General features: G+C 41.1%; 1 protein-coding gene across 4 annotated transcripts in view; it reads right to left on the bottom strand.

Moving 5' to 3' along the window:
• The window catches only part of zdhhc11 (zinc finger DHHC-type containing 11), a 103,039-nt gene that overhangs the window by 6,826 nt on the left and 69,921 nt on the right, over positions 1 to 26,292 (bottom strand). For all 4 annotated transcript variants that reach the window (XM_043719342.1, XM_043719340.1, XM_043719341.1 and 1 more), the window contains 6 exons: positions 24,283 to 24,407; positions 18,357 to 18,512; positions 17,313 to 17,434; positions 6,543 to 6,601; positions 2,889 to 2,997; positions 1,865 to 1,949 (listed from right to left, as the gene is read on the bottom strand). In XM_043719342.1, coding sequence (XP_043575277.1) covers positions 1,865 to 1,949; positions 2,889 to 2,997; positions 6,543 to 6,601; positions 17,313 to 17,434; positions 18,357 to 18,512; positions 24,283 to 24,407 — 656 coding nt within the window. The remainder of the gene's footprint in view (positions 1 to 1,864; positions 1,950 to 2,888; positions 2,998 to 6,542; positions 6,602 to 17,312; positions 17,435 to 18,356; positions 18,513 to 24,282; positions 24,408 to 26,292) is intronic.

Genomic DNA, 26,292 nt, shown 5'->3' with positions numbered 1-26,292 from the left:
TTCACATTTATCTAAGTTAAACTCCATCTTCCAATCCTCAGTGCATTGGCCCAAGTGATCAAGACCCTGTTGTAATCTGAGGTAACCTTCTTTGCTGTTTGCTACTCCTCCAATTTTGGTGTTATCTGCAAACTTTCTAACCGTAGTTCCTAAGTTCATATACAAATCATTTACATAAATTTCAAAAAGCAGTGGATCCAGCATCAATCTTTGTGGCATACCATTGGCCACAGGCCTCCAGTATGAAAAGCAATCCTCCACCATCACCCTCCATTTTGTACCTTTGAGCCAGTTCTATATCCAAATGGCTAGTTCTCCTTGTATTTCATATAATTTAACCTTGCTAACCAGTCTACCATGAGGAACCTTGTTGAACGCCTTACTGAAATCAATATAAATCATGTCCACCACTCTGCCCTCATCAATCCTCTTTGTTATTTCTTCCAAAAACTCAGTCAAGTTACTGAGACACGACTTTTCACACAAAAGCCTTGTTGACTATCCCTAATAGTCCTTGCCTTTCCAAACACATGGAGATCCTGTCCCTCAGGATTCCCTCCAACAACATGCCCACTACCAATGTCAGACTCACCGATCTAAAGTTACCTGGCTTTTCCTTACCACCTCTCTTGAATAGAGGCACCACATTAGCCAACTTCCAATTCTGTGGCACCTCACCTGTGACCATCGATGATAAAAATGTCTCAGTAAGGCTTTCTGAATTCATATTAATCCCTTAAACTTGGGTATACATAGCACAATTTAAAAATAAGCAGATGAAACCAATCTCAGAAATTCAATGAATAGTGAGACCAGTAATTGACTTGAAGAGAATGTTAACAAGATGGTGGATTAAGGAGGTGCATGGCAGATGAAATATGATGTAGAGAAACTCAAACTGATATATTTTGGAAGGAAGAACAGATTCAATCATTGCTCTGGAAAGGGCACTGGAAGCAACTAAAGGAAAAATTTGCAGGGCTATGAGGAAATGGTTCAGTGAATGACATGAGATAGCAGGCACAAGTTTGTAGGACAAAATGGCCTCCTGTCTTGATGAGGCAGTATGGTGCTATGATTCTAATAATGCCAGAAATTATGCTACAAATCATACCCTGATGTAATTATGTGAGAGATTATTTGTCTGAGTAGCACACAAAAAAACAATACCTTTCCCTATATCTCACTATATGCAACAATAGTAAATCAAACCAAATATTATCTAACATTCCTCCCTCAATAAAAGGATTTGGTTTTTCAGGAACTGGTGTGATTCTGAAGTTGGGGATCTGAAGTTGTCAATCTTCTGGCAAAATATGAAAAAACTAGAGCGCTTTCTCTCACCTTTTCGAAGCTAAACTTCGTCGTCATGTTTGTCATGGCCTTGGAAAAATAAAGAGGACATTGACCAAAGCTGAGTGACTTTGGTGTTGTGGAGAGAGACTGGAGAAACTGGGATTATTGCTGTGAGAGGCAGAAAAAGTTAAGGGAAAATTTAATTGAGATGTTTAAAATTCAGAGGAATTTGATAGGCCAAGTAAGGAGAAACTGTTTCCGGTGCAGGATCCAGATTTAACACAATTGATAAACAAAAAAAAGGGTGCAGATGAGAGAATGTTTTAATGCAGTGAATTGCTATGATATGGATTACACTTCCTGAAAACCTGGTGTAAGCAGATTCAACAGAACCTTTGAAATGGAAAGCTGGATAGGACAAAATTGTATACAATGGGTAAGTTCTGTGTAAACATGGCACAGTGTAATTACATTCTCTCATCAGTAGAAACTTTAGAGGAATGTTCAAAGAGAAAAAGGATAAATCATCAATTGCACTAACAAAATTAATGCTTTTAAAAAACCCTACCAGTAGATGTTCTCTCCGAAGTGAATTTAGTCTCATCAATATGACCGTCCCCTTTGACCCCACTTTTAGGCCTTTTAATCAGAACCTAGATTCAAAATAGAAATAGGAGAAAGGATTTAGCGAACAGAACAGTACACATCCACAACTATTAAAAGAAAACTATCCAGAAATTGGTGGGATTTGGCTTGACTACACTTTTCATTTGATGTGCTCTGTTGGGTTTTCAATCACAGTTTGTTACTCATATTTGTTTCATGCCGATTACAGATGTGAGAATATAAGTTGTATTATGTATATTGTAGATTCTATTAGTGTTCTACCTTTGTAAAGTAAAGTATATTGTTTTTCCAAAACCATGGAATCTTGTGACCTTCTCTTCTTAAGTATGTGGACCTTAGGCTTTGTCAACTTTTAAAACAAGTTACTTGTCCCTACCAGATCACAACATGAATTTAGCGGTCGATCCTGAATAATAGTCTCATTTTTACTTATTACATGACCATAACTACACTTAAAGAGGAGTATTGCAGCAAACCTATCATATTGTGAGGTGCAGACTTGGTATTGCTGCATATATAATAGGAGCCATCACAGCTTATTGAAGCATCGCTTCCCAGCATAATTTTGCCCTCACCCAGAGTCAATATACACATTATCTAATTAGTTAGGGACAATCATAAATGCAAATGTTGGATAATTGTCCTCCTCCTGCAATCCAATCACAGGAAGGTCACCTGGAGCCTGTCATAGAAGTTAACTCATCAGAGGTCAAAGAATGGGCTTGGTATCTCCTCAGACTGAAACACTTAGTATCCCACCAAAATAACTGCACAGGAGATATGACTGTGGACCAACCCACTGCTGTACACTAACTGTGAGTATCTGCACAACATTTAAATTAAAACAAAACAAAAATGTTCAACAACCTTAAGAAAATGCTTAATGTTATGATTGGATTTTTCTGACATTGGCAAACCGTTGTTAAAAACCAATGGAAATAAAATGCAACTGAGCCACAAATTACCTGCCCAGTGTGTGAGGAGCTTGTAGCTGTAGAAACACTTGAAGTCTCCAGACAGATACTGTTGGATAGTCTGTTGGCAACTGGACCTTGGTCTTGATATTTTAAAGCACTGGGAAAAAGAAGGATATATCTCAGGATGGTGCACAAAGTTAGTAAAGGCAACCTTTAAACTGAAAATAAATCTTGTCTTGGCATTTTGTTTTTGTTTGCTGATTCTACCCATTAACCCATGAAATTTCAATTGGAATATTATACCTGTTGCATTAGACCCAAAAACCGCTGCTCATTAGGAATATTTCTCAGCAACTATTACACAAGTAAAATGAGCCCTTGCCAGACAACTCTCTAAGGTACATGGCAGAGATCATAAGAAACTATAACCTCCTGGCCAGCTCAGCTTCTATTTCTTTATATTTGTTATACATCACATATTAGCTCTTCCTGCAATAAACAGCTACCCAAAATGCTGCAGGCAGGATACTGCAATTATACATCTTAGATAGATTCTGCCGAGTGATATTTCCTCTCCTACACTCCTCCCCAAGCGAGGAAACATGTAATTGAAGCTAGAAGTTATTATGCAAGTCTCTGTTTATCTTGAAACTACATTACTCTTTTTCTCCAACAACGGTGGGTTTGAGACAAATTTTCATGAAAGGAAACAATTATGCTGAGGTGTTTATCATTAAATTGCATGTATGAGGTTTGCGTTAAAATATGTGCCTACCGCACAAAACATGGAATTTCACAACCTTCCGCTGACTGTCAAGAGAGATCCACAATAAAATGGCACAAAACAAAATCTACAGAAACTACATTTTACAATCTCCAATATGTAATTCAGTTGACTTACATTAGGGGACACTATTATACCAAAGCATTATCTGTTAGTGGTATAAAAGGAAACTAGTTACAAATATACAGGCCACTTGAGATGCTGCATCCATTGACAAATGACACTCCTTGCTTTCTATAACAGTCTCTTGATGGGTAGATTTCTTTATGGTTTAAAAATAATTCCAGCCCAGCATCACCAATTCAGTGTCTGTAATTCTGCACCTTTACTTCTCAGCTGCTGGGTATAAGGGAGAGGTATTGAGTTACACTGATAACAGAGAAATGGAAAGTTAGGAAGATAGATCAAATGTGCAGCCCTCCTGATAGCCAACTACATGGTAATACAGGCATAAATCCAGAGACCAGAATGAATCATTTTATATTGATGAAGTTGTACAAAGAGAAACAGCATATATCACAACATATGGTAGCGTATTGTAAAGCAGTCATGAAAAACAGATCTGGAAAATAAACCTAAAGGACATGCTTTTGCCATTCCGAGGAATGTACTTGCAGTGAACTTGTGCTGCTGGCAAAATCCAAACTCATGCACAAAGTGTTTAAATAAATGCTCATGTAGGAGATAAAATAAACTTAAAACCTGGCAAGGATTCTATTTTCTTTATTTATCTCCCCATTAAGGAACTGAGCCTCAACCTCTCCTAAGTCTACTGCCAACACTATGTTTTAAACCAAGTACCATGGGTATTCATGTTGATCCAGGGAAGACTGAGATCTCTCAGTGTCCAAGAATCAGAACTTGTGTCCCACTGCTTCATGCAATTGTTACATTTGTGTTGTAGAAAGCTGACCGCTTGCCCTGATTGTACCTAATCGGACATATGGACAAGTTATTGCACGGCACTGACAGAGTATAGAGGGTTTGTTTTTAATATTGAGTTGCTCCATTCATTGAACAAAAATGCTCTTATGGGAAATTGTAATGGACATAGCCAACTGTTGACTCACAAGTATCCCCTTAGGTGCCTTAAAGAATTTTTTTTTTGATTACTTAGTGTGGAAACCGGCCCTTCGGCCCAACAAGTCCACACTGACCCGCCGAAGTGCACCCACCCAGACCAATTCCCCTACACCTAACACTACGGGCAATTTAGCATGGCCAATTTACCTAACTTGCACATTTTTGGACTGTGGGAGGAAACCCACGCAGACACGGGGAGAATGTGCAAACTCCACACAGTCAGTCGCCTGAGGCGGGAATTGAACTCAGGTCTCTGGCGCTGTGAGGCAGCAGTGCTAACCAATGTGCCACCGTGCTGCCCACAATATTAAGGTATAAATCCACAAACCTTTTAAAAATTCATTCTGAAAATGTGGGTGTTGCTGGAGAGGCTGTTATTTATTGCTTCCCCCATGCAGTTTTGATAAAGTTGAGAGTCTTTCTAGGCTACTTCAGGGGCTGTAAAGAGTCAATTGCTCTCAGTCAGTCTGGCACTGGAGTGCATCTTCTAGTTGGTACATATGACAGCTGTTTCGCACCAGTGGTGGCAGGAGTGAATGTTTAAGAAGGAGGATGGAATGCTGAACATAAAAATTGCTTTGATCTAGATATTGTGAAGCTTCTTGAGTGTCGTTGGAGCTTTCCTCACACAGACGAGTGAAGTGTATTCTATCATTACTCCTTGTCCCTTATAAGTGTTAGGAAGGCTTACAGAATTCAGGATAGGAATTACACGTCACAGAACATCTAGTCCCTAAATGTTGACAATAGCCACAGATTGTATGCAGCTAGTCCACTTCAGTTTCTGGACCACTATGAACCCTAGAGTTTTAATAATTATAGAGAGGAGGGTAAGTGGTAATGGTGTTGAATACTGAGGAAAATTGACTAGATTATCCCTTGTTCATTTGGCTTCTGATTCTCCCACTGATCACGATTATTCTATCTTACAGCATCTGTCTTCTGTTGGCTTCTATATCTTTCCTTTGTCTCAACTATCTCAATGCTCGACCATGTCACATGTGATATTTTATTACACTTTTAACAGCAGTTTCTCTTGGTTTGCACATACATATTAAAGGTTTCAGTAAATCTAATTCAGACAAGTTTAAGAACATTGCATCTCATTAAGCAGCTCGTAACTTATAATATATTTTTCCAATGCTGGGCACAATTAATCTGAGACTAACAGATGATGAGCATCGGAAACTGATTGTGCCTTATATATGGGGGACCTTATAATTCAAACATTTCTGATACAAGAGTGGCAAACATTTTATGTGAAAATTAAGAGCCACGAAGCAACTACTGATTAGATTAGATTCCCTACAGTGTGGAAACAGGCCCATCGGCCCAACAAGTTCACACCGACCCTTTGAAGAAAGAAAATGCACCTAAGACTACGGGCAATTTAGCATGGCCAATTCACAATGCACATCTTTGGACTGTGGGAGGAAACCGGAGTACCTGGAGGAAACCCATGCAGACACAGGGAGAATGTGCAAAGTCCACACAGACAGTTGCCCGAGGAGAGGAATTGAACCTGGGTCCCTGGCACTGTGAGGCAGCAGTGCTAAGCACTGAGCCACTGTGCCACCCCGTGATAACACATAAGAAAAAACCAAGAACTGCAGATGCTGAAAATCATAAACATAAACAGAAATTGGTGGGAAAACTCAGTAGGTCTGGCAGCATCTACATTTGTTTTCTTGCCCGACATTCCTTAGAAGCTGTGTAGCTGTGTGCAATTTCTCCATTTTCCATGCAAAGCAAAATGTTATGTGTTTGCACACTTAAACAAATTAACTGCACACCACAGGAGAAATGTTGAGGTACACTGTTTTTGAATACCTTACCTTGATCTGGAGGATGCAGCAAGTTCTGCTTCTCCCTGTGACTTTGCTACAGGCAGACCCTGAAATGACAATACAGGAATGAGTGAATGGTAGCAATAGAAAGAAGACATTTCAAATTATAGCCAAAAGGTTAGCAGACTCTAGCAGCGATTTGTTTTGAATTATTTACAACATCCTTCCCTTCCACAACCCAGTCATTTCAGAATCCTCCATATCTTAGGGGCGGCACGGTGGCACAGTGGTTAGCACTGCTGCCTCGCAGCGCCAGAGACCCGGGTTCAATTCCCGCCTCAGGCGACTGACTGTGTGGAGTTTGCACATTCTCCCCGTGTCTGCGTGGGTTTCCTCCGGGAGCTCCGGTTTCCTCCCACAGTCACAAAGATGTGCAGGTTAGGTGAATTGGCCATGTTAAATTGTCCGTAATGTTAGGTAAGGGGTAAATGTAGGGGTATGGGTGGTTTGCGCTTCGGCGGGTCGGTGTGGACTTGTTGGGCCGAAGGGCCTGTTTCCACACTGTAAAGTAATCTAATCTTACTGTCATCCTCCTTCTAATTTTCTCCTGCAAGATACTCAAACCCATGTTCTCCAGTACTTAGTTCATTCACTTTCTTTTTCTCCACTTTTGGTAGAGGCTTGATTAGTCTTAGCCCTATTCCCTGAATCTCATCCTGATTCTCCTCTTTTCTCTCCACATTCCACAGCCATCTCAGAACTCAGGTACCTCTTTAACACAGAACATAGAATAGTACAGCACAGTACAGACCTTTCGCTCCTCGATGTTGTGCCGGCCTTCTATCCTACTCTAAGATAGACTAATCTACTTACCATTCATTGTATTAACTTCCATGTGCCTACCCAAGAGTCGCTTAAACATCCCTAATGTATCTGACTCTACTACCACTGCTGGCAGTGCATTCCACATTCTCACCTTTCTCTGAGTAAAGAACCTACCTTCAACATCTCCCCTAAATCTTCCTCCAATTATCTTAAAATTATGCTCACTCATGATAGGCATTTCTGCCACTCTATCTGTGCCTCTCAACATCTTGTACATTTCTATCAAATCATCTCTCACCTTTCTTAGCTCCAATGAGAAAGCCTTTGTTCTCTCAACTTTTCTTCATAAGACATGCCCTCCAGTCCAGGCAGCATCCTGGTAAATCTCCTGTGCACCCTCTCTGAAGCTTCCACATCTTTCTTATAATGAAGTGACCAGAACTGAACACAATATTCCGAGTGTGGTCTAACCAGTACTGTACAAATGCTGTCTGTTTCATTTTTTAAGGGAGTGTTTTTGGATTAATAGAGTCATGATTTTACTGTGCATTAAAAATCTTTAAGCAGCTAGTTTGGATCATGCTATTTTATCTTCATTCTGTTTGTATTAAACTTCTGTATTGTTATTAAAGTGAAGCCTGCAGAATTGTGAGCTTATGTTTCAGTGAGATGCCACTTCATTGAAAGCAAAACAAGTAAAATCATTATCCATTAAGCCAGGATCCTGTCTGGAATAAGACTTGTCCAGAACATCAACTTGGATCACAGCACCTGTCATGTCATTTTAAATAAAATTGTATCTATGAGTTTGTAAGAACTCAATGTCTAACATTTGTCACACATTTCAACTCATCTATCTGCCTCATCTGGCTTTCAGAGTGATTTGTGCAGCTAAGATAGGACTCTTCTCCCATCAGTAAACCTACAATTAGCAAGCCTCACCAATCAACTCATAGGAGATTCCATCACTCAAGCCTTCACTACATGCTTTCAGCAGTAAGGAGACGGCAGTTTATATCACACATCAATTTCCATTAAGGTCAGCTCTGTAAGGAAACAAGATTCCACCTGCCCAGAATCTGGCTCATTGTAAGTACAATCCAGATTGACACTCCCAGTGGCATGGAGAAAGTGAGGACTGCAGATGCTGGGGGTCAATGTCAACAAGAATGGCGCTGGAAAAGCACAGCAGGTCAGGCAGCATCCAAGGAGCATGAGAGTCGATGTTTCAGGCATAAGCCCTTCATCAGGAGTATACATATTTTAACTCCTAGTGACATACTGAGGCTCCACTACTACAGATGTCATCTATATTGGACGATACTTGAAACAGAGGCAATGTTAATGTATGTAAAAGATCCCATTATAATACTCAACAAAAGCTGAGGGATTTCTTCCCTGTGTCCTAGCCAATAACATCCTTCGAATGGCTTTACCAAAATGAGATGATTTGGCCATTTATCTTATTGCCATTTGGGGGGGCTTATTGTGTGCAAAGTTGGTGCACAAACTTACAAAATAAAAGTGATTACCCTTCCAAAATAATTCTATGGTAATCCTGATGTTCAAAGCTACGTAAAAATGCAACTTTGTTCTTCTTTCTAGTTACACTCAGGCGGTAATTTCAAGTACCAGTAACAACCACAGGAAGCGTCAGTCGAACTGAAACGTTAACTCTGATTGCTCTCCCCAGATGCTGCTGGACCTGCTGAGCTTTTCCAGCAATTTCTGTTGCTGTTCCTGGGTAATAGTACCTGAAAGGGTTAACTGACTGTCTGGGGAAAGCTTTGGCCATCAAGATGGACAAGACTGTTCCTGGAAGGAGCGAACCAGGTCTAACGAGTTCTACAGATGTTCATTGAGAGCGAACAGTGCTTCAACGTTTGTTCTTAGTGTTAACTGTATGGAGCTGAAATAGTAATACGTACGTAATCTTAACTTGAGCCTTATTGTCTCAACAGGAAATCCTGTGCCTCAACTGAAATTCTACTAGTTACTAAGTCATGTTTTATAAACATGTTTATTGTTCATCTAAATTGAGTTAAATGTCTACTGGTCATGCCTCCCCACATGATATCAAATCGGAGACATGAATCTATAAAAGGATCCCAGGTGGTTCAAGCACTAATCATTGTGAACGAGAACACAGCATAATTTCTAGCCAGAGAATTCCTGGATATTGGGGAGGTTCAGAGATGGCCAAACCACTTTCGAAATGTAGAACATGCTGTTTACCTGCAGGTACTAGTGCTGATGGTGTACAGCTATCAGAAGTGGCTAGATGCATGTTTACTCTCTCCTATAATAACAACTTGCACTTATATAGTGTCATTAATGTAATAAGTCATCCCAAGTATTGCCAAACAAAGCTGTGTAAGGAAATGATAGACCTGAAACCAGAAAGTGATGGAAATTCTCAGCAGACCTGGCAGCATCTGTGGAGCGGTGAAGCATGTTAATGTTCAGCTTAACGATTCTTTGTCAGAACACTGACAAAAGTTAATCAACCCGAAAAGTGACCACCCTCTGCTTGCTATCAGATGTTACCAGATCTGCTAAGTATTGCTAGCATTTTGTGTTTTTCAGTCAAATTTCCAATATCTGTGGTATTATAATCTGGTGTTAAGGAAGTATTACAATAGCTTGGCTGAAGATGTAGGTTTTAAGGGATATTTAATCTTTTCTGTACTCATAATTATAAACATAGAATTGCCAACTGGGAGGGTGTACTCTACAAACATGGGGAGAAAGTATTCTTAAATGTTACTCCTTGCTGGAGGAGGAACTATTTTCCACCTTCCTACAGATTCATATCTGTGGAAATGTTGCAATGCAAGTGCAGCATAAGTTGATCCTTTAGCTGCAAAGGAGGCAAAACAAGATTCCATTTATGTGCGTACTGATGTCCTAAAAATCTTTGGTTCAGTGGGAAAGGCAGCTGTGAAGGTCTTCTTGACAGCAACACGAAGAGGGAGGAAGGTGAAGGAAGAAGAGATGGACAAAGGATATAGCTGGTGGAAGGATGCTGACTTTCAGTGATGGAGACTACCTTGGAGGATGACCTCGAGCAACTCTGGGTGGAGAGGCCAATCTGTCCCCTCCTGATATGACTTTTAGCTGACTGCCTATTGGCAACAGCAAAGGCATTTGCAGAGAGGCAGCGACAGGAGCATGAATACTGCATTCCCAAGAGGAAATATCACACTTGTGCTCTATTACGCTAAGATATTGAGAAAGCAAACATGATTATCCAATGGTAAGACAGTCATTTCAGTAGCATAGATGGGATTTGCACTTTGGGATCACGAGGAAGTTTCAGGGTAGTTGACATTGAGGGAACTGCTTGGAAAATTTAGACTTCTGATGGGAAATTATTCAGCATCTGGAATCTTCTGAAAATGTCCCCAACTCAGAATCTTGAGTCAAAATGTTTGGATTGTTTGAAATCACTTGCCTGAACAGTGAGCCAAGAAAGATTAAAACCTCCTCTAACTCGTGAGTAACTATTAAATTTAATGCCCCGACTCAACACCGGCCATCTCCCACAATCTATGGGTAACTCACACCTTCCCAGACCCTAATTCCCATCACTTCCACCCTATTGTCCTAATATTAAGATATAGAAGAGGAGGTAGGCTATTCAGCCTATCAAGGTTGTCCCGTTACTAGATGAGATCAAGGCTGACCTGAGAATCTTAAACTTCACTTTCCTGCCATTTCACCATGAACCCGACACCTTGACCTGATCCCCTGGATCTGACACCCTGCGTTTCGACACAACAACTCTCCAGTCCAATTCCAAATCCTCCCGGATTTGATAACCTCCACACCCCTATCCCATCACTCCACCTCTCCAATTTACAACTCACATTCATCATCACTCCTTCCCCTGAACACCCCATATGCCCAACTTCCACACTGCCACACCCCGAGTTCCATTTGATGTCATATCTGGTTGGTTCCACAACTGTGTGACTGGAACTGTCACCACTTCCATGCTAGAAGTTGCCTCAATGTGGGCTCCAAACCTGATGCAAACACTGTGCCAAACTGATACAAGTCGAGTTCCCTGGCCCTGATTCTGAATTTCCTGGAGGCTTCTTAATGTATTACATATTTTGTTGTATTTAGCCATTTGTGTTCTTCCCAAGACTATTCCATCAAAATACTCATCTCAGTCCTCTACAGTTGCTGGGTAACAAAGGCTGACCTTGCCAGTAATGTTCAAATTCAATTAATGAGTAAAAGAATGACCTTGACCTCTAGTAAGCTAACAGCATGTAGTCAATGAATAGTATGATTAACACTGGCCTCAGGGAGCAATGATTCAAATGAGCAGTCAACATAAACTTGGCCCACTGCTTGCATTACATTGAAAGGTGGGAGTTAATCAGTAGTACCCATTTTCAGAAGCAGAAAATAGTAGCAGAAGAAGGTCATTCAGCCCAACAAGCCCGTTCCGTCATTCATGTTGATCATAACTGTTCTTCTATCTCAATTTTACATTCTCTCCCCATATACCTTGAGATCTCTAGCTTCTATAAATATTTTTATTTCATTAAATATATTCAGTGATTTGGCCTTCACAGCCTTCTGTTGTAGCGAATTTCACAGGTTGCCCACTCCCTGGGCAAAGAAATGTCTCCTCAGCACAGATCAAAATAGCCAACTGCATACTTGGGACTGTGACCCCATATTATCCACACCTTGGCCAAGGGAAACATCAACACTGCACCCAACCATACATTTTATTTTAATTTCAGTGAGATCCTCTCTTAACCTTCTAAATTCCATTGAGTATGGGATAAGTCATAGTGTCATACAGCACAGAAACAGACCCTTCAGTCCAACTCATCTGTGCTGACCAGACATAGCAATCTGACCTAGACCCATTTGCCAACATTTGGCCCATGTCCCTCTAAACCTTTCCCATTCATATACCCATTCAGATGTTTTTTAAATCTTGTAATGGTATCAGCCTCCACCTCTTCTTCTGGTAGCTCATTCCAGACATGTACCACCCTCCGCTTGAAAAAGTTACTCCACAGGTCCCTTTTAAATCTTCCCCCTCTTACCTTAAATCTATTCCCTCTAGTTTTGGACTACCCTACCCTTGGAAAAGACCTTGGCTATTCACTTTATCCATGCCCCTCATGATTTTATAAACCTTTACAGTGTCAACCCTCAGCCTTAGATGCTCCAGGAAAAACAAAAGCCGCAGCCTATTCAGCCTCTGCCTATAGCTCAAACTGTCCAGTCCCAGCAACATCCTTGTAAATTCTTCTTGCACTCTTTCTAGGTTCACAACATCCTTCCTGTAGAAGAGTAACCAGAATTGTATGCAGTATTCCCAAAGTGGCCTTAACATTGTCCCATACAGATGCAACATGACCTCCCAACTCCTATACTCAAAGTATTGACCAATGAATGTAAGCGTGCAAATTGCCTTCTCCACCGTCCTGTCTACCTGCAACTCTACTTTTGAGGAACGATGTACCTGCATTTCTAAATCTCTTTGTTCAGCAACATTCCCCAGTCATGCCCTGGTGTGCCTTACCAAAATGTATTTACCTAAATTAAATAATTCAGGGTGTCATGGTGGCTCAGTGGTTAGCACTGCTGCCTCGACAGTGCCAGGGACCCAGGTTTGATTCCAACATCAGGTGACTGTCTATGTGGAGTTTGCACATTCTCCCCTTGTCTGCGTGGGTTTCCTGCGGGTGCTCTGGTTTCCTCCCACAATCCAAAGATGAGCAGATTAGGTGATTTGGACATGTTAATTTGCCCATATTGTTCAGGGATGTGTAGGTTTGGGGTAAATGTAACCTAATAGTGTAAGAGAATGGATCTGGCTTGGTTACTCCTCGGAAGGTCGGTGTGGACTTGCTAGGCCAAATGGCCTGTTTCCACACTAGAGGGATTCAATGATGCTACAAAGTTCCATTTACCACTCCTCAGCCCATTTGCCCATCTGATCAATTGTACTCTGAGATAATCTACTTTGCTGTCCATTACATCACCTATTTTGGTGTCATCTGCAAATTTGCTAACCATACCTCCTAAATTCACACCTAAATCTCCTATACATATGCGAAAAGCAGTAGACCAGCACTGATCCTTGTGGCACACCACTGGTCACAGGCCTCCAGTCTGAAAAGCATCCCTGCACCATCACCTTCTGTTTCCTACCTTCAAGCCAAGTTTGTATCCAATTAGTTAGCTCCCCTGCATTCCAAGTGCTATAACCTTACTAACCAGTACGTCACATGGAACCTTGGTCAATGCTTTATTGAAGTCCACATGGGCAATGTCCACTGCACTGCTTTCATCAATCTTCTTTGTTATCTCTTCCAAAATCTCAATCAAGTTTGTGAGACACGATTCCCCACACACAAAGCCATACTGACTATCCCTAATCAGTCCTTGCCTTTCCAAATTCATGTAAGCCCTGTCCCTTAGAATCCTCTCCAACAACTTACCCACCACTGACGTAAGGCTCACCAGTCTATAGTTCCCTAGCTTTTCTTTACAGCATTGCTTAATAATGGCACTACATTAACCAACCTCCAGTCTTCTAGCTGTCAATGATACAGGTATCTCAGCAAAGTGCCCACCAATCACTTCCCTAGCTTTCCATAAAGTTCTGGAGAACACCTGATCAGGTCCTGGGGACTTAACTACCTTCATGCATTTTAAGACCTCCAGCACTTCCTCTTCTATAATATGGACACTTTTCAAGACATCACTATTTATTTCCCTAGCTTCCATGTCCTTCTCCACAGTTAAAACTGATGCAAAACTGATGTTTACTATCTCACCTATTTTCTGTGGTTCCACACATAGACAGCCTTGTTGATCTTTAAGGGGAGAAAGTGAGGTCTGCAGATGCTGGAGATCAGAGCTGAAAATGTGTTGCTGGAACAGCGCAGCAGGTCAGGCAGCATCCAGGGAACAGGAGAATCGACGTTTCGGGCATAAGGGCTTCCTGAAGAAGGGCTTATGCCCGAAACGTCGATTCTCCTGTTCCCTGGATGCTGCCTGACCTGCTGCGCTGTTCCAGCAACACATTTTCAGCTCTGATCTTTAAGGGGCCCTATTCTCCCCCTAGTGATATTTTTGTCCTTATCAAACATCTTTGGATTCTCCTTAACTGTATTTGCCAAAGTTATCTCATGCCACCTTTTAGCCATCCTGAGTTTCATCTTAAATATACACTGACTGCCTTTATACTCCTCTACAGATTGACTCAATTCCAGCTGTCCAGACCTGAGAAACGCTTCTTTCTCTTTCTTGACCAGAATCTCAGTTTCTCTAGTTATCCAGCATTCCGTACACCTACCAAACATGCCCTTCACTCTAACAGGAACATACTGTCTCTAAACTCTTGTTATCTCATACGTAAAGGCCTCCTACTTCCTAACCGCCCATTTACCTGTTGGGATTGTATTATCGGCTTCACCCGATCAAATTTTGAAAGTTCCTGTCTAACACTACCAAAATTGGCCTTCCTCCAATTTAGAACTTTAACTTTTGATCAGTTCTATCCTTTTCCATAACTATTTTAAAACAAATAGAATTACGATCAGTTGCCACAAACTGAACCCACTGACACCTCAGTTACTTGCCCTGCCTTATTTCCCATCAGATCAAGTATTGTCCCTTCTCTAGCAGGTACATCCACATATGTGTACAAGAACATTTTCTTATTCAATATAACAGATTGTTCCCCATCTAAGCCCTTAACGCTACGGCAGTCCCAGTCTATGTTTGGAAAGTTAAACTCTCCTACCGTAACAACTCTATTTTTCTTAGATATCTGAAATTTGCTTATATATTTGCTTCTCAATTTTTCATTGACTATTGGGTATCCTATAATACAATCCCAACAAGCTGATCATCCCTTTCTTATTTTTAAGTTACATGCATACAACTTGGCTGGACAATCTCCCAGGAATATCCTCCCTAAGGACGGCATAATGTTCTCTTTAACTAAAAAGGCCACTCCCCCTCTTCACTTGCATCCCTGTCCATCATTCCTCTGGCATCTATACCCTGGAACATTAAGCTGCAAGTCCTGTTCATCCGTGAGGCACATTTCTGTAATTGCTATGAATCTTAGTCCCATATGCCCGACCATGCCCTCAGTTCATCTGCCGTACCTGTCAGGCCTCTTGTATTGAAATAAATGTTGTTTAATTTATCATTCTTACTTCATTCTCTGCCAAGCTCTTGTTTGCTTTGACTATTAGATTTGCTCCCCTTACCTACTGTACCAACCTCAGCCTTTTCTCTTTTCTCACTACCACTTTGGTTCCCATCCCCACCCCCTTTACTAGTTTAGAGAATCCTGAGTAGCACTAGCAGACTTCCCCACAAGGAGTTTGGAGTCCCCTTCCAATGCAGGTGGAACCCACCCTCTAGTACAGGTTATTTTTACCACTGAAGAGACCCCAATGATCCAGAAAAGGTGAATTTTTGCCCCCTACACCAGTTCCTCAGCCACGCATTCATCTGCTGTAACCTCCTATTCCTACTCTCACCAGTACGCGACATTGGTAGAAGTCCTGACCTACGTTTAACCTCCTGCTTAGTTTCTTACATTCTGTCTGCAGAATGTCATCCCTTTCCCTATCTAGGTCATTGGTACCAATGTACACGACCTCCTGCTGGTCCCTCTCCCCTTTCAGAGTATTCTGTACCCCCTCTGAGATATCCTTGACTCTGACATCAGGGAGGAGAAAGTGAGGACTGCAGATGCTGGAGATCAGAGCTGAAAATGTGTTGCTGGAAAAACGCAGCAGGTCAGGCAGCATCCAAGGAACAGGAGAATCGACGTTTCGGGCGTAAGCCCTTCTGGGGCTTATGCCCGAAACGTCGATTCTCCTGTTCCTTGGATACTGCCTGACCTGCTGCGCTTTTCCAGCAACACATTTTCAGCTCTGACATCAGGGAGGCAACCCACCATCCTGATGTCTTGCTAACGATTGCAGAAATGTCTGTCTGTGCTCCAGACTAGAGAGTCCCCTATTACTTGGAACTTGACATTCCTCTCATTACAGGAGAACCAGAAACCTGCCTGTCAGTTGTATACTCCCTTGAGAGATCCTACCTCCCTATGGTATCCAAAACAGATGAGATGGGGATAGCCACAGAAGACTTCTGCATGACATGCCTACCTCTCCCACCATTCCAAGCAGTCAACCAGCTCAATGACTGTATCTGTTATGTCTCTACCTTCCTGAAATTGCCATCCATCCCACCCCTTGCTCTTGTAAACTCCTCATTGCCTCTAACCATTGATCCAACTGATCCATGCTGTCCAATAGGATTCACAACAAAACACACTTCCTGCAGAAATAGTTTCTTAGGAACATTCAAAATCTCCTTGATCTCCCAAAGGAAGAGTACATCAGCCTACTAAAAGCTCTTTTCACAATCTACAGACCCAAAAATTACCTAAAAGCAAGCACAACTCAAAATGCAGCATTAGTGCAGTCTTATTGCTCAAAAACATTGCTTTGGGATAACTTAATATCAATCCATAACATTAAAAGTCTAATCCCTCCAAGCAGGGCAAACCTGCCATCTCAGGAATCAGTCTGGCAAGCCTTCACTGCACTCTCACTATGGCAAGTATATCATTTCTTAGGTAAGGAGGGCAAAACTGCACACAATATTCTCGATGCGGTCTCAACAAAGCTGCAGTAAGACTTCCTTGCTCGTGTACTTAAATCCTCTTTCAATAAAAACAACACACGATTTGTCTTCCTAATTGTTTGCTTTCAATGACTGGGTTATCCAGTTTATTCCTCCACTTCTTTAAAATATGACCTGGATCATTCATATTCACCTGAGTGTACAGTTGAAGCCCTGATTTAATGACTCACGCAAACCACAGATGTACCGACAATGCAGCACTGCCAGCCTAGAGATGATCAAGGCAGGAATGGGACCTGAACCCATGACTTTCTCATTGCCTCTATCATACTCTACCTGAAGAGCAGTCATCCTAGCAGATGCATTCTGGGCAGACTCGACATCACTTCCTTGGCCTCGGACATCCTGCTTGTGACGCTCCCGCACAACATATTCATACGTACTTAACTTGTTGAACACTGGAAAAGTACAGGAATGAAATTCAGCTCACGTACTCTTGAGTTCATAAAAGGTTCTTCAACATAAGAAGACTTCCCAATTAATCTAATTTCCACAGCCTTTTGGCAGAACATATCCCAGCTTTCTGCTATCCAAATCTGAAAACACACTTTCTGTTCAGAGGAAGGGTCACCAGATCCAAAACATTGACCCTGGTTTCTTTTCACAGATGCTGCAAGACCTACTGAGATTTTCCAGCAACCTCTGTTTCTCTCTCTGATTTTCCTCCTGATTGGGTTGGCTCTAACTTGAAAATTATTTTCATTTGTTCTTCATCCCTAATGAGAGGAAGCAATTTTCCTGTACCAACCTTATCCAAGGTCCTCTAATATACTTTAAAAAAATCCTAAGATATTTTGCCAATGGTGATTAATGCTTTGGAGAGAAATCAGGAGGAGGAAGATTTTGTACAATGTAGAGTTTATAGAGGGTTAAGAATTGGGATAATTGACTCCGGAAAGAAGAAAATTTTGGAGAAAGTTTTTAGTGGCTGATGCAGGTGAGGTCTAGATGAGCAATATTTGGAAATCTTTCAGCCAGCCTTCCCTTCTTAAGTAGAACACAGTCACTAGGCCACTCTATCTCACCCACACACTCCTTCAAAACCCTGTGCCAATGAATAAGATGTGGGATTTGAAATTCAGAGTTCTCTGAAAGCAGGATACTTCAGCTTAGAAATCGGTCAACACACCACCCACCTTACAGGGATAAAATAGGTGCCCTTTCCTTCCAATTACATCCCATCCCCAGCCTTCCAAGTACTCACCCAAGGGTGACTCAGCACAGCAACCTGAAATTTAAATCTCTGCTCTTCCCCACAAAAACAAATTTGCTAACATTTGGAAATGATAAGTGAAAAGGTTTGGGCTCCATTTGACTCACATAGATAAATGTGAAAGCCCAACAGATGACCAAGTAACATCAGTGAAGCGAGCCCAAGGATAATGGTGATTCCTGCTATGACTGAGATTCCAGTTTGTGTTGTCTCCACGGGAGCAATGGGCAGAAATACCAACCATGTGTTGTTTCCTCGAACATCTGTGTAGAAAAAAGCAATGCAATGACATCCCACTCTAAATCCAAAATATCTACCTGAATAATTTCTCCAACAAGACAGTCAAGATCAGCTTCAAGACAAGGTTGCTGAGGTGTAATTAGTTTCATGACGTGTATAATTTTGTCCTTGCATATTTGTTCCATGGTGAAAACCAAGTTTCAGGATGTTCTACACAGTATCCTTGTTTCTGTTGGACATCCTCTGACCTGTGTGCTAATCCAGTTAACAATATAGACTTTGTTTGGGATCTAGCAATGACAAATTGTATTTATGTTGTATCTTTAACACAGTAAAAATATCCCAGGTGTTTATCTGGTGCTTTCTTAAACAAAATTTGATGCCACGTTACATAAGATGATATTGAGACAGGTAAATAAAACAGTAGTCAAAGGATTAGGTACATAATGGGCATGTTAAGAATTAGGAGGAGGAGTAGGCAATTCAGCCCCTCGAGCCTGCTCCGCCATTTAATACAATCATGGCTGATCTTATTTTGAACTCAACTCCACTTTCCTGTCTGTTCTCCATAACCCTTCAACTCATTGCTCTCCTCATGCATTCATTCATTTGATTCTAAGTGGACATAGGCCGTAATTAGAATGTTTTATACATTTTAGTGCATATTTGACCTGCAAAGTGATATTGATATATTGAAGTGTGATCCATGGCACAGGGGTCTAACGTATGAAGGGACTGACTCCAGAAAAACAGAGGTCATTTGGATCCTTGGCCTGCTCTCCGAATCAATTGGATTCATTTCTCCATTCTATTTACCGGTCATGGTTCCATTTCTCTTAGTGCCCCTAAATTAACAAAAATATCTCAACCTCATTTTGAAGCTGAGCTAATCATAACAGCTCTTTGATAGACAGCATTAAAAATCACACAACAGCAGGTTATAGACCAACAGATTTAATTGGAAGCACTAGGTTTTGGAGCGCTGCTCCTTTATCAGGTGGTTGTGATAGACAAGGGGGTCATGGGTTATGGGGTGCAAACAAATGCAATGAAGCTGAAATCACAAACAGATCAGCCATGATGCTAAGGAAGCTTCAAGCTAAATGGCTATTCCTGCTCCAAAGTCTTGTGTTTTGGGTAAAGGGCTTTTCAGATTTCCACTACACTTTCTGTGAAGAAATGTTTTGTGACAATACCTATGAACAACTCAGCCTTAAGTTTAATGTTACAGCATCTTGTTCTGTGTTTCAACAATTCCATTAGAAGAAATAATTGCTCTCGATCTATCCTCTCAATGCCTTTCATAATTTTAAACAATTCAATTAGATCAATGTTTACTCATATATATTCAAGGAATTATAAGCCTGGCCTGCACAACCTGTCATCGTTTTAACCCTTTTAACCCCTAGGGTTGTACTTTGTTCACCATCACTTGTTATTCCTTTTGTATCTGTTATGTATTTTTCATCTCTATCCACAGCACTGAACCACATAAGCTAAAGTTTCCACATGAGCTAATTTTAGCCCAGGACCATAGTATACAAAAAAAAGTCATTTGGCAGTACAGAACCTCAGTATCGCTGAAAAAATGAGGTAATAAATTGAGCTTGGGGAGACTAAGGTATAAAACTAGCACAGATCTGAACAGCTTCTATCTGTGCCATAAATCCTTCTGTATGTCCATGATGAAAAACCAGAAGAAGCAAGTGCTCCAAGGCAAGGGAAACCAGAGATAACCAGAGATAACCAGAGATAACTGAGGACACTGGTGAGGAATACTGTGTTCAATTCTGGTCTTCCTGCTATAGGAAGGATATTGTTAAATGTGAAAGGATTCAGAAAAGATTTACAAGGTCATTGCCAGGATTGGAGCGCTTGAGCTACAGGGAGAGGGCTGAATAGGCTAGGACTTTTGTCCCTGAAGCATCAGAGGCTAAGGGGTAACTTTATAGAAGTGTATAAAATCATGAGGGGCACGGACAGGGTGATTAGCCAAGGTCTTTTCCCTAGGGTAGGGGAGTCCAAAACTGGAGGGCACAAGTTTAAGGAGAAAGGGGAATGATTTAAAAGGGACCTGAGGAGCAATGTTTTCACGCAGAGGGTGGCGCCTATATGGAATAAGCTGCTAAAGGATTGGGTGGAGGTGGGTACAATTATAATATTTAAAAGGCATCTGGATGGGTATATGAATAGGAAGAGTTTAGAGGGATATGGGCCAAGTGCTGGCAAATGAGACTAGATCAGTTTAGGATAGCTGATCTGCACGGATGAGTTGGACTTAAAGGTCTGTTTCTATGTAACTCTATGACTCTATGAGTGGGCAGTCTTTACAACTGGAGATGAAGAAATCATGAGATTCTCACAAGTAATTAATGGACAGGCAGAAGGGCAGGATAGTAGATTTAAGGAGGAAGTTACTTGGAAAGAGAAGGGCTGGGTTTTAATGGAGTTGGGATATTGTTTGCAATAGCTAAAACTATTTTTTAAACAGCAAATTCAATTTCCCATATATAAATGGACCTACATAATATTCACATAGGCAGAAAGAGATTCATATTAGTGTTCTGTGAGTAGTCACAAGCATGTCTTCCAACATCAGGATTGCCATCAACAGCCCTAGGGAGAATATACATTTCTTGTCCCTCATTATTTTTGTTTCGGTTACAGCAGTTTCGGAAGATTTCTTAAAACCTATCTTGTTTAAGAGCTTGAGAACCTTGGAGGAAGCCTGGTGAGGATTCAGGAAAAGAGGTCAAAATAATATTTTATTTTGAGGCCTGCTTGTGAGATTTTCTCTAGATTTATTTATTCATTTTCAAGAACTCCATGTTCTTTCTCATTAATTCTCACACACACTATCTGGAGAAGAATCCTGGAATGTCACACCTTAATAAGAGGCTGACATCCTAATCTCCTATCTCAGCAGGAAAGCAATCTTCTGCAGACATATTTGTTTCTACCCTTCCAGAGATATATAAAGAAAAAGGTTAAAAGTGAGATTCAACCTTAATCTGGGTGTCTTAATGATCTGGTCTACTAACATGTAGACTAGTGTGCCATGAAGGTTATGTCTTTAAGAATTGCCATTAAACATTTCTGCACTGCAGGTAAAGAAATGAAAATATTTTTTCTTACACTGGTTGTTGCCAACCAGCTCCTATCAAAAGGAACTAAGACAAAAGAACCTAAATCAATTTACAAGATCAAGGTTGTTGAAATTGACTGTTCAACGATCAATGTCAATACTAATATGAACATTCATTGTAATAGCCCAATGTTCTACTGTCCACTCTTCATGATTGATTTACAAACTGATTCTCATATCTTTAATTTTTATCCTTCTTTTAGGCTCACTTTTTATTTATAGTCTGTGTGTGTACATGTCTCACATTTACTAACTAATAAACACACTTATTTATTAACTTGAGAAAACCAGGTTGAATTGGTTTTATTTGAAACATAAATTTATTTGCCTGGGAAGAAAGTACACACAAGAGAAAGCGGTCCCTTTGTAAATTAACCTCGTTATGATGAATAGAGAAGGGGATAGGGTGGTGGTGGAATAAAGAAGGGGAGCCGATTCCTTCCTCCTTAACCAGGATCTTGACAATTTGGAGAATCCCATCTGAAACCATAATAAGTTGGGGAACCTTGCTGGGCACTGGTTGTCAAAAGGGACCTCAGGGGCAACTTTTTCCACACAGATGGTGGTATATATATGAATGTGCTGCCAGAGGAAGGTGTCTGGTACACTTGCCTTCATTGGTCAGAGCATTGAATATAGGAGTTCGGACATCATGTTAGGGCTGTACAAGGCATTGGAAGGGCACATTTGGAGTCCTGCGTACAGTTCTTGTTGCCCTGCTATAGGAAAGATGTTATTAAACTGGAAAGGGTGCAAAGAAGATTGACAAGGATGTTACCAGGACGGAGGGTTGAGTTATAAGATTAAGGTGGCATGGTGGCTCAGTGGTTAGCACTGCTGCTTTATAGCACCAGAAATCGGGGTTCAATTCCAGCCTCAGGTGACTGTCTGTGTGGATTTTGCACATTTTCCCTGCGTCTGCGTAAGTTTCCTCCAGGTACTCCGGTTTCCTCACACAATCTAAAAATGTGCAAGTTAGGTGGATGGTCATGCTAAATTACCCTGTAGTAGGATTAGCAGGTTAGGTAGATTAATCATGGGAAATGCAGTGTGTAGGGTAGGGAGATGGGGCTGGATGGGATGCTCTTTGGAGGGTTGGTATGGACTCATTGGGCCAAATGGTCTGTTTCCACACTGGGTAAAAACGAGGACTGCAGATGCTGGAAACCCAAGTCTGGATTAGAGTGGTGCTGGAAAAGCACAGCAGATCAGGCAGCAAATGAAGGTGATAGGTCAGAGAGGAGGGTGGAGTGTTTAGGTGGAAAGATAGGCAGATAGGACAGGTCATGGGGACAGTGCTAAGCTGGAAGGTTGGAATTGGGGTAAGGTGGGGGGAGGGGAAACGAGGAAACTGGTGAAGTCCACATTGATGCCCTGGGGTTGAAGTGTTCTGAGGCGGAAGATGAAGCATTCTTCCTCTAGGCGTCGGGTGGTGAGGGAGCAGTGGTGGAGGAGGCCCAGGACCTGCATGTCCTTGGTAGAGTGGGAAGGGGAGTTGAAATGTTGGGCCACAGGGCAGTGAGGTTGATTGGATGACACTAGGCATGGGAGTCAGAGCTCGATATTGCCATTCTAGTACTTTAAGGATTCTATTCTATTCTATATGCCTATGGAATGTGATGGTACATTGAAGGCACACAGAGTTATGAGGTTACATGGGAGCAGGAGGGTGGGAATGAATGGTGGTTGGCATAAGAACAATGTGGAAAGTTGAATTAATGGCTCAGTGAATACCTGCAGGGCTTTGAAACAACTGTCTTGGCACCCACACTCATCTGACATTGCCTCAGTAGTTGGCAAACCTGAGCCCTGCCCGTCCACACGTCCAGATGGAAGAAGGGTGTAAATGGGCAGATATGATGGGCTTGGGTTTCCCAAAGATGGGAAATGGCCTCACACTCATTTACTGAACTCAAGAAAAATGAAAACAACCCTGAGGAACCTCTGTTGTCCTTGCACTGCAGGGTGATTGTAGAGTACTGGTAGCTTTAGCAGTGTTCTGAGAGTTCGGGTAGGGCTTTATTTGGGTAAGATGGATCTTGTGATGGATAGTTCCATTATTATGAGCTAGGACCATTTAGCAGCTTCAAGATCATCTTGACTGTTGGTAGCCTTTTATTTCTAGATTTTAAAACTAAATGCTGGCACATTCAATATCAAACTACAGACAATATAATCGCCTCTAAAGTACTGGAATGGCAATATCGAGCTCTGACTCCCATGCCTAGTGTCACCCATTCAATCAAACAACATTGTAGGAATCCTGAACTGGGAATCAGTCTATGCTACCTAAGTTCTTCTGTGTGCAACAAACTTTAAAGAACTTAGTGTACTGAAATGCAGCAAGGCACTTGACAGCGACACTGTCAGACAAAATGTCACACCAAGTTAATTAAAGAGGTAATAGGGAAAATAATCAATAGTTTCATCAAAAGATAGATTATAAGAAACAACAAGAGACAGAATGAAGTAGACAGAAGGACAGGTTTAGAGAAAATTTTCAGAGCTTTATGCATTGACAGAAAATGCCATGACTTCCACTGGGGGAATAACGAATAAAAATGGTAGAAACAAGTCTTTTGTTCCTTCTTTGTAAAACCATCATATTCCGGTGAACATAAACCTCATAATAAAGCGGAGATACTCACTTTCAAACTGAGGGGCTGTGCGAAGTTCTTCTGGATTTACAAACTGCTGGATGAAAACATAAAGGGTGACGAGTACAATCATCAGGATACCGAGAACAGCTGACACCACAGTATGGAAGAAAAACCTTAAGAGATTTGGAAAGAAAGGAGTGTTAGGTGTGGTGAATTTAAAAATTTAAAACATGATTATATCTAACTTAACTGACAGAGACCAATAAGTTTGCAATTCATTAGAATTTTGTATGCAGTAAGGACCTGCATTTGTATAGCATCTTCACAACTTCAGAATGATTCAAAACTTTAAGTCTAGTGAAACACTCCAGTGAAGAATGTTGAATCACAGAATTGTTACAGCACAGTTGAAGGCTTTTGGCCAATCAGATCTATGACACTCTCTGTTGAAATAGTTTAGTTATTCCCACTTCCCAGCTCTTTCCCATATCCCAACAAATTTGTATCCATGCTGCCACTGGAATCTTTTATTTCATGGGTTTGAATGGGTTTCAACTTTGCTGGAGAATTTATTATATGATAAATTATCAAGCATGGTTTGAAAGTCCAAGTACACCACATCAACTGTCTCACCCTCATCGACCCACTCTGTAATCTCATCAGAAAAGTCAATCAAATTAGGTAAATTCAAGGCCCAGATTTTCCAATCCTCAGATAGTCGTTTCTGCAGAATAGATGGGATTTGCACATTGGACCCTTACAGCATCTGTAGGAACTGCATCGCAATTTAAAGATGTTGATGTCCAATTCGCCAGTGCCTGGAACCATCCAAAAGTAACCATTTCAATCAGAGAATTCAGAGAGTTTCGCTACAGGTAAGTAAGTAGTTACTCGGGAAGAGTTACATTTTTAAATATCTAATCTAACTCCTTAGTAATTACTAAATATCTAATCTAACTCCTTAGCACACACCCCCAATTACATCTTCCTCAAACACTTTAATCCCCAAACCTGACCTGACAACTCCCTCTCCCTACCCAGGCCAAGTGTTATGAAGTTGAAGGCATGTACTATACCTGTAAGAGAGAGTGAATGCTGGTCTGAACTGAGAGCTTACAAGCACCTGTGATATGACTAGATGGCAGTCCCAGAGTGTACTGGAAAATTGAAAATATGTAACATTTGGCTGTGAAATGAATACCTGAGTTTTGGTTGCTGTTTTGACAACAGTTTCACCAATCAGTTTAAATTATGCCCCAGGATACTAAAACCAAATTGAATTTGAATTTATTGTCTTGCCAACATCAAACTAATGAAATCATCAATTTTGAGGGTATAAAAATGCAGACATTTTGAAAATTGGAGAGAGAGCATCTGCCATCAAGACAGAAACACCTGGAGAGCAAACATCTTGCTCTCGAAGAAATGAGGAAACACTCTCTATCAAAGGTTCCTTTTCATATGAAAAAGACTCACAGTAAAAAGAAAGAAAACAACCCAGGGAAATCCTCCGCTGGAAGAGGGAAGGCAGAAGAAGACAGCAGCTGTGTGGTTTTGAAATTAAGTTGATGTAATTTTAGTAAGTATCTTATTGGAACAGCATATTGTTACAGAATTGAAGGCAGATAGTAAACAGTTAAGAGAAAGGAGGGCCTAGAGTTGGAACGGTTGTTGTTTAATATTCACTTTTAGAGTTAGAAAATAAATTGATGTTATTTTCTTTAAGTAGTGGAATTTGAGAGTTCTCTGTCACTCATATTTTAACAGATTACGAGGCGACATGAGTTTGTCTGGGTGTTCGGGTTTAAGTAACAGAGGGATTCATCGCCATGTCATAACATAAGTCATAGCCCCAGGATCCCTCAGGACCTAATAGCTAGCTCTAATTCTGGGACCCAAAATGTCCCTTACCGAACATTCCCTTTATGCCCAGAACCCAGTACCCTCTGTTGCTGGACTTGACACCTTACTTTTTGCCTAGGACACAACACCTCACCTCTACATCTAGGACACAACACCTCTGCCATTGATCTGACATACACCGTCTATGCTATGGAC

Source organism: Chiloscyllium plagiosum, chromosome 29, assembly GCF_004010195.1.
Source record: "Chiloscyllium plagiosum isolate BGI_BamShark_2017 chromosome 29, ASM401019v2, whole genome shotgun sequence".
Classification (NCBI taxonomy): domain Eukaryota; kingdom Metazoa; phylum Chordata; class Chondrichthyes; order Orectolobiformes; family Hemiscylliidae; genus Chiloscyllium; species Chiloscyllium plagiosum.
Note: the sequence above shows the minus strand (reverse complement) of the source record. Positions and strands in the feature narration are given on the sequence as shown.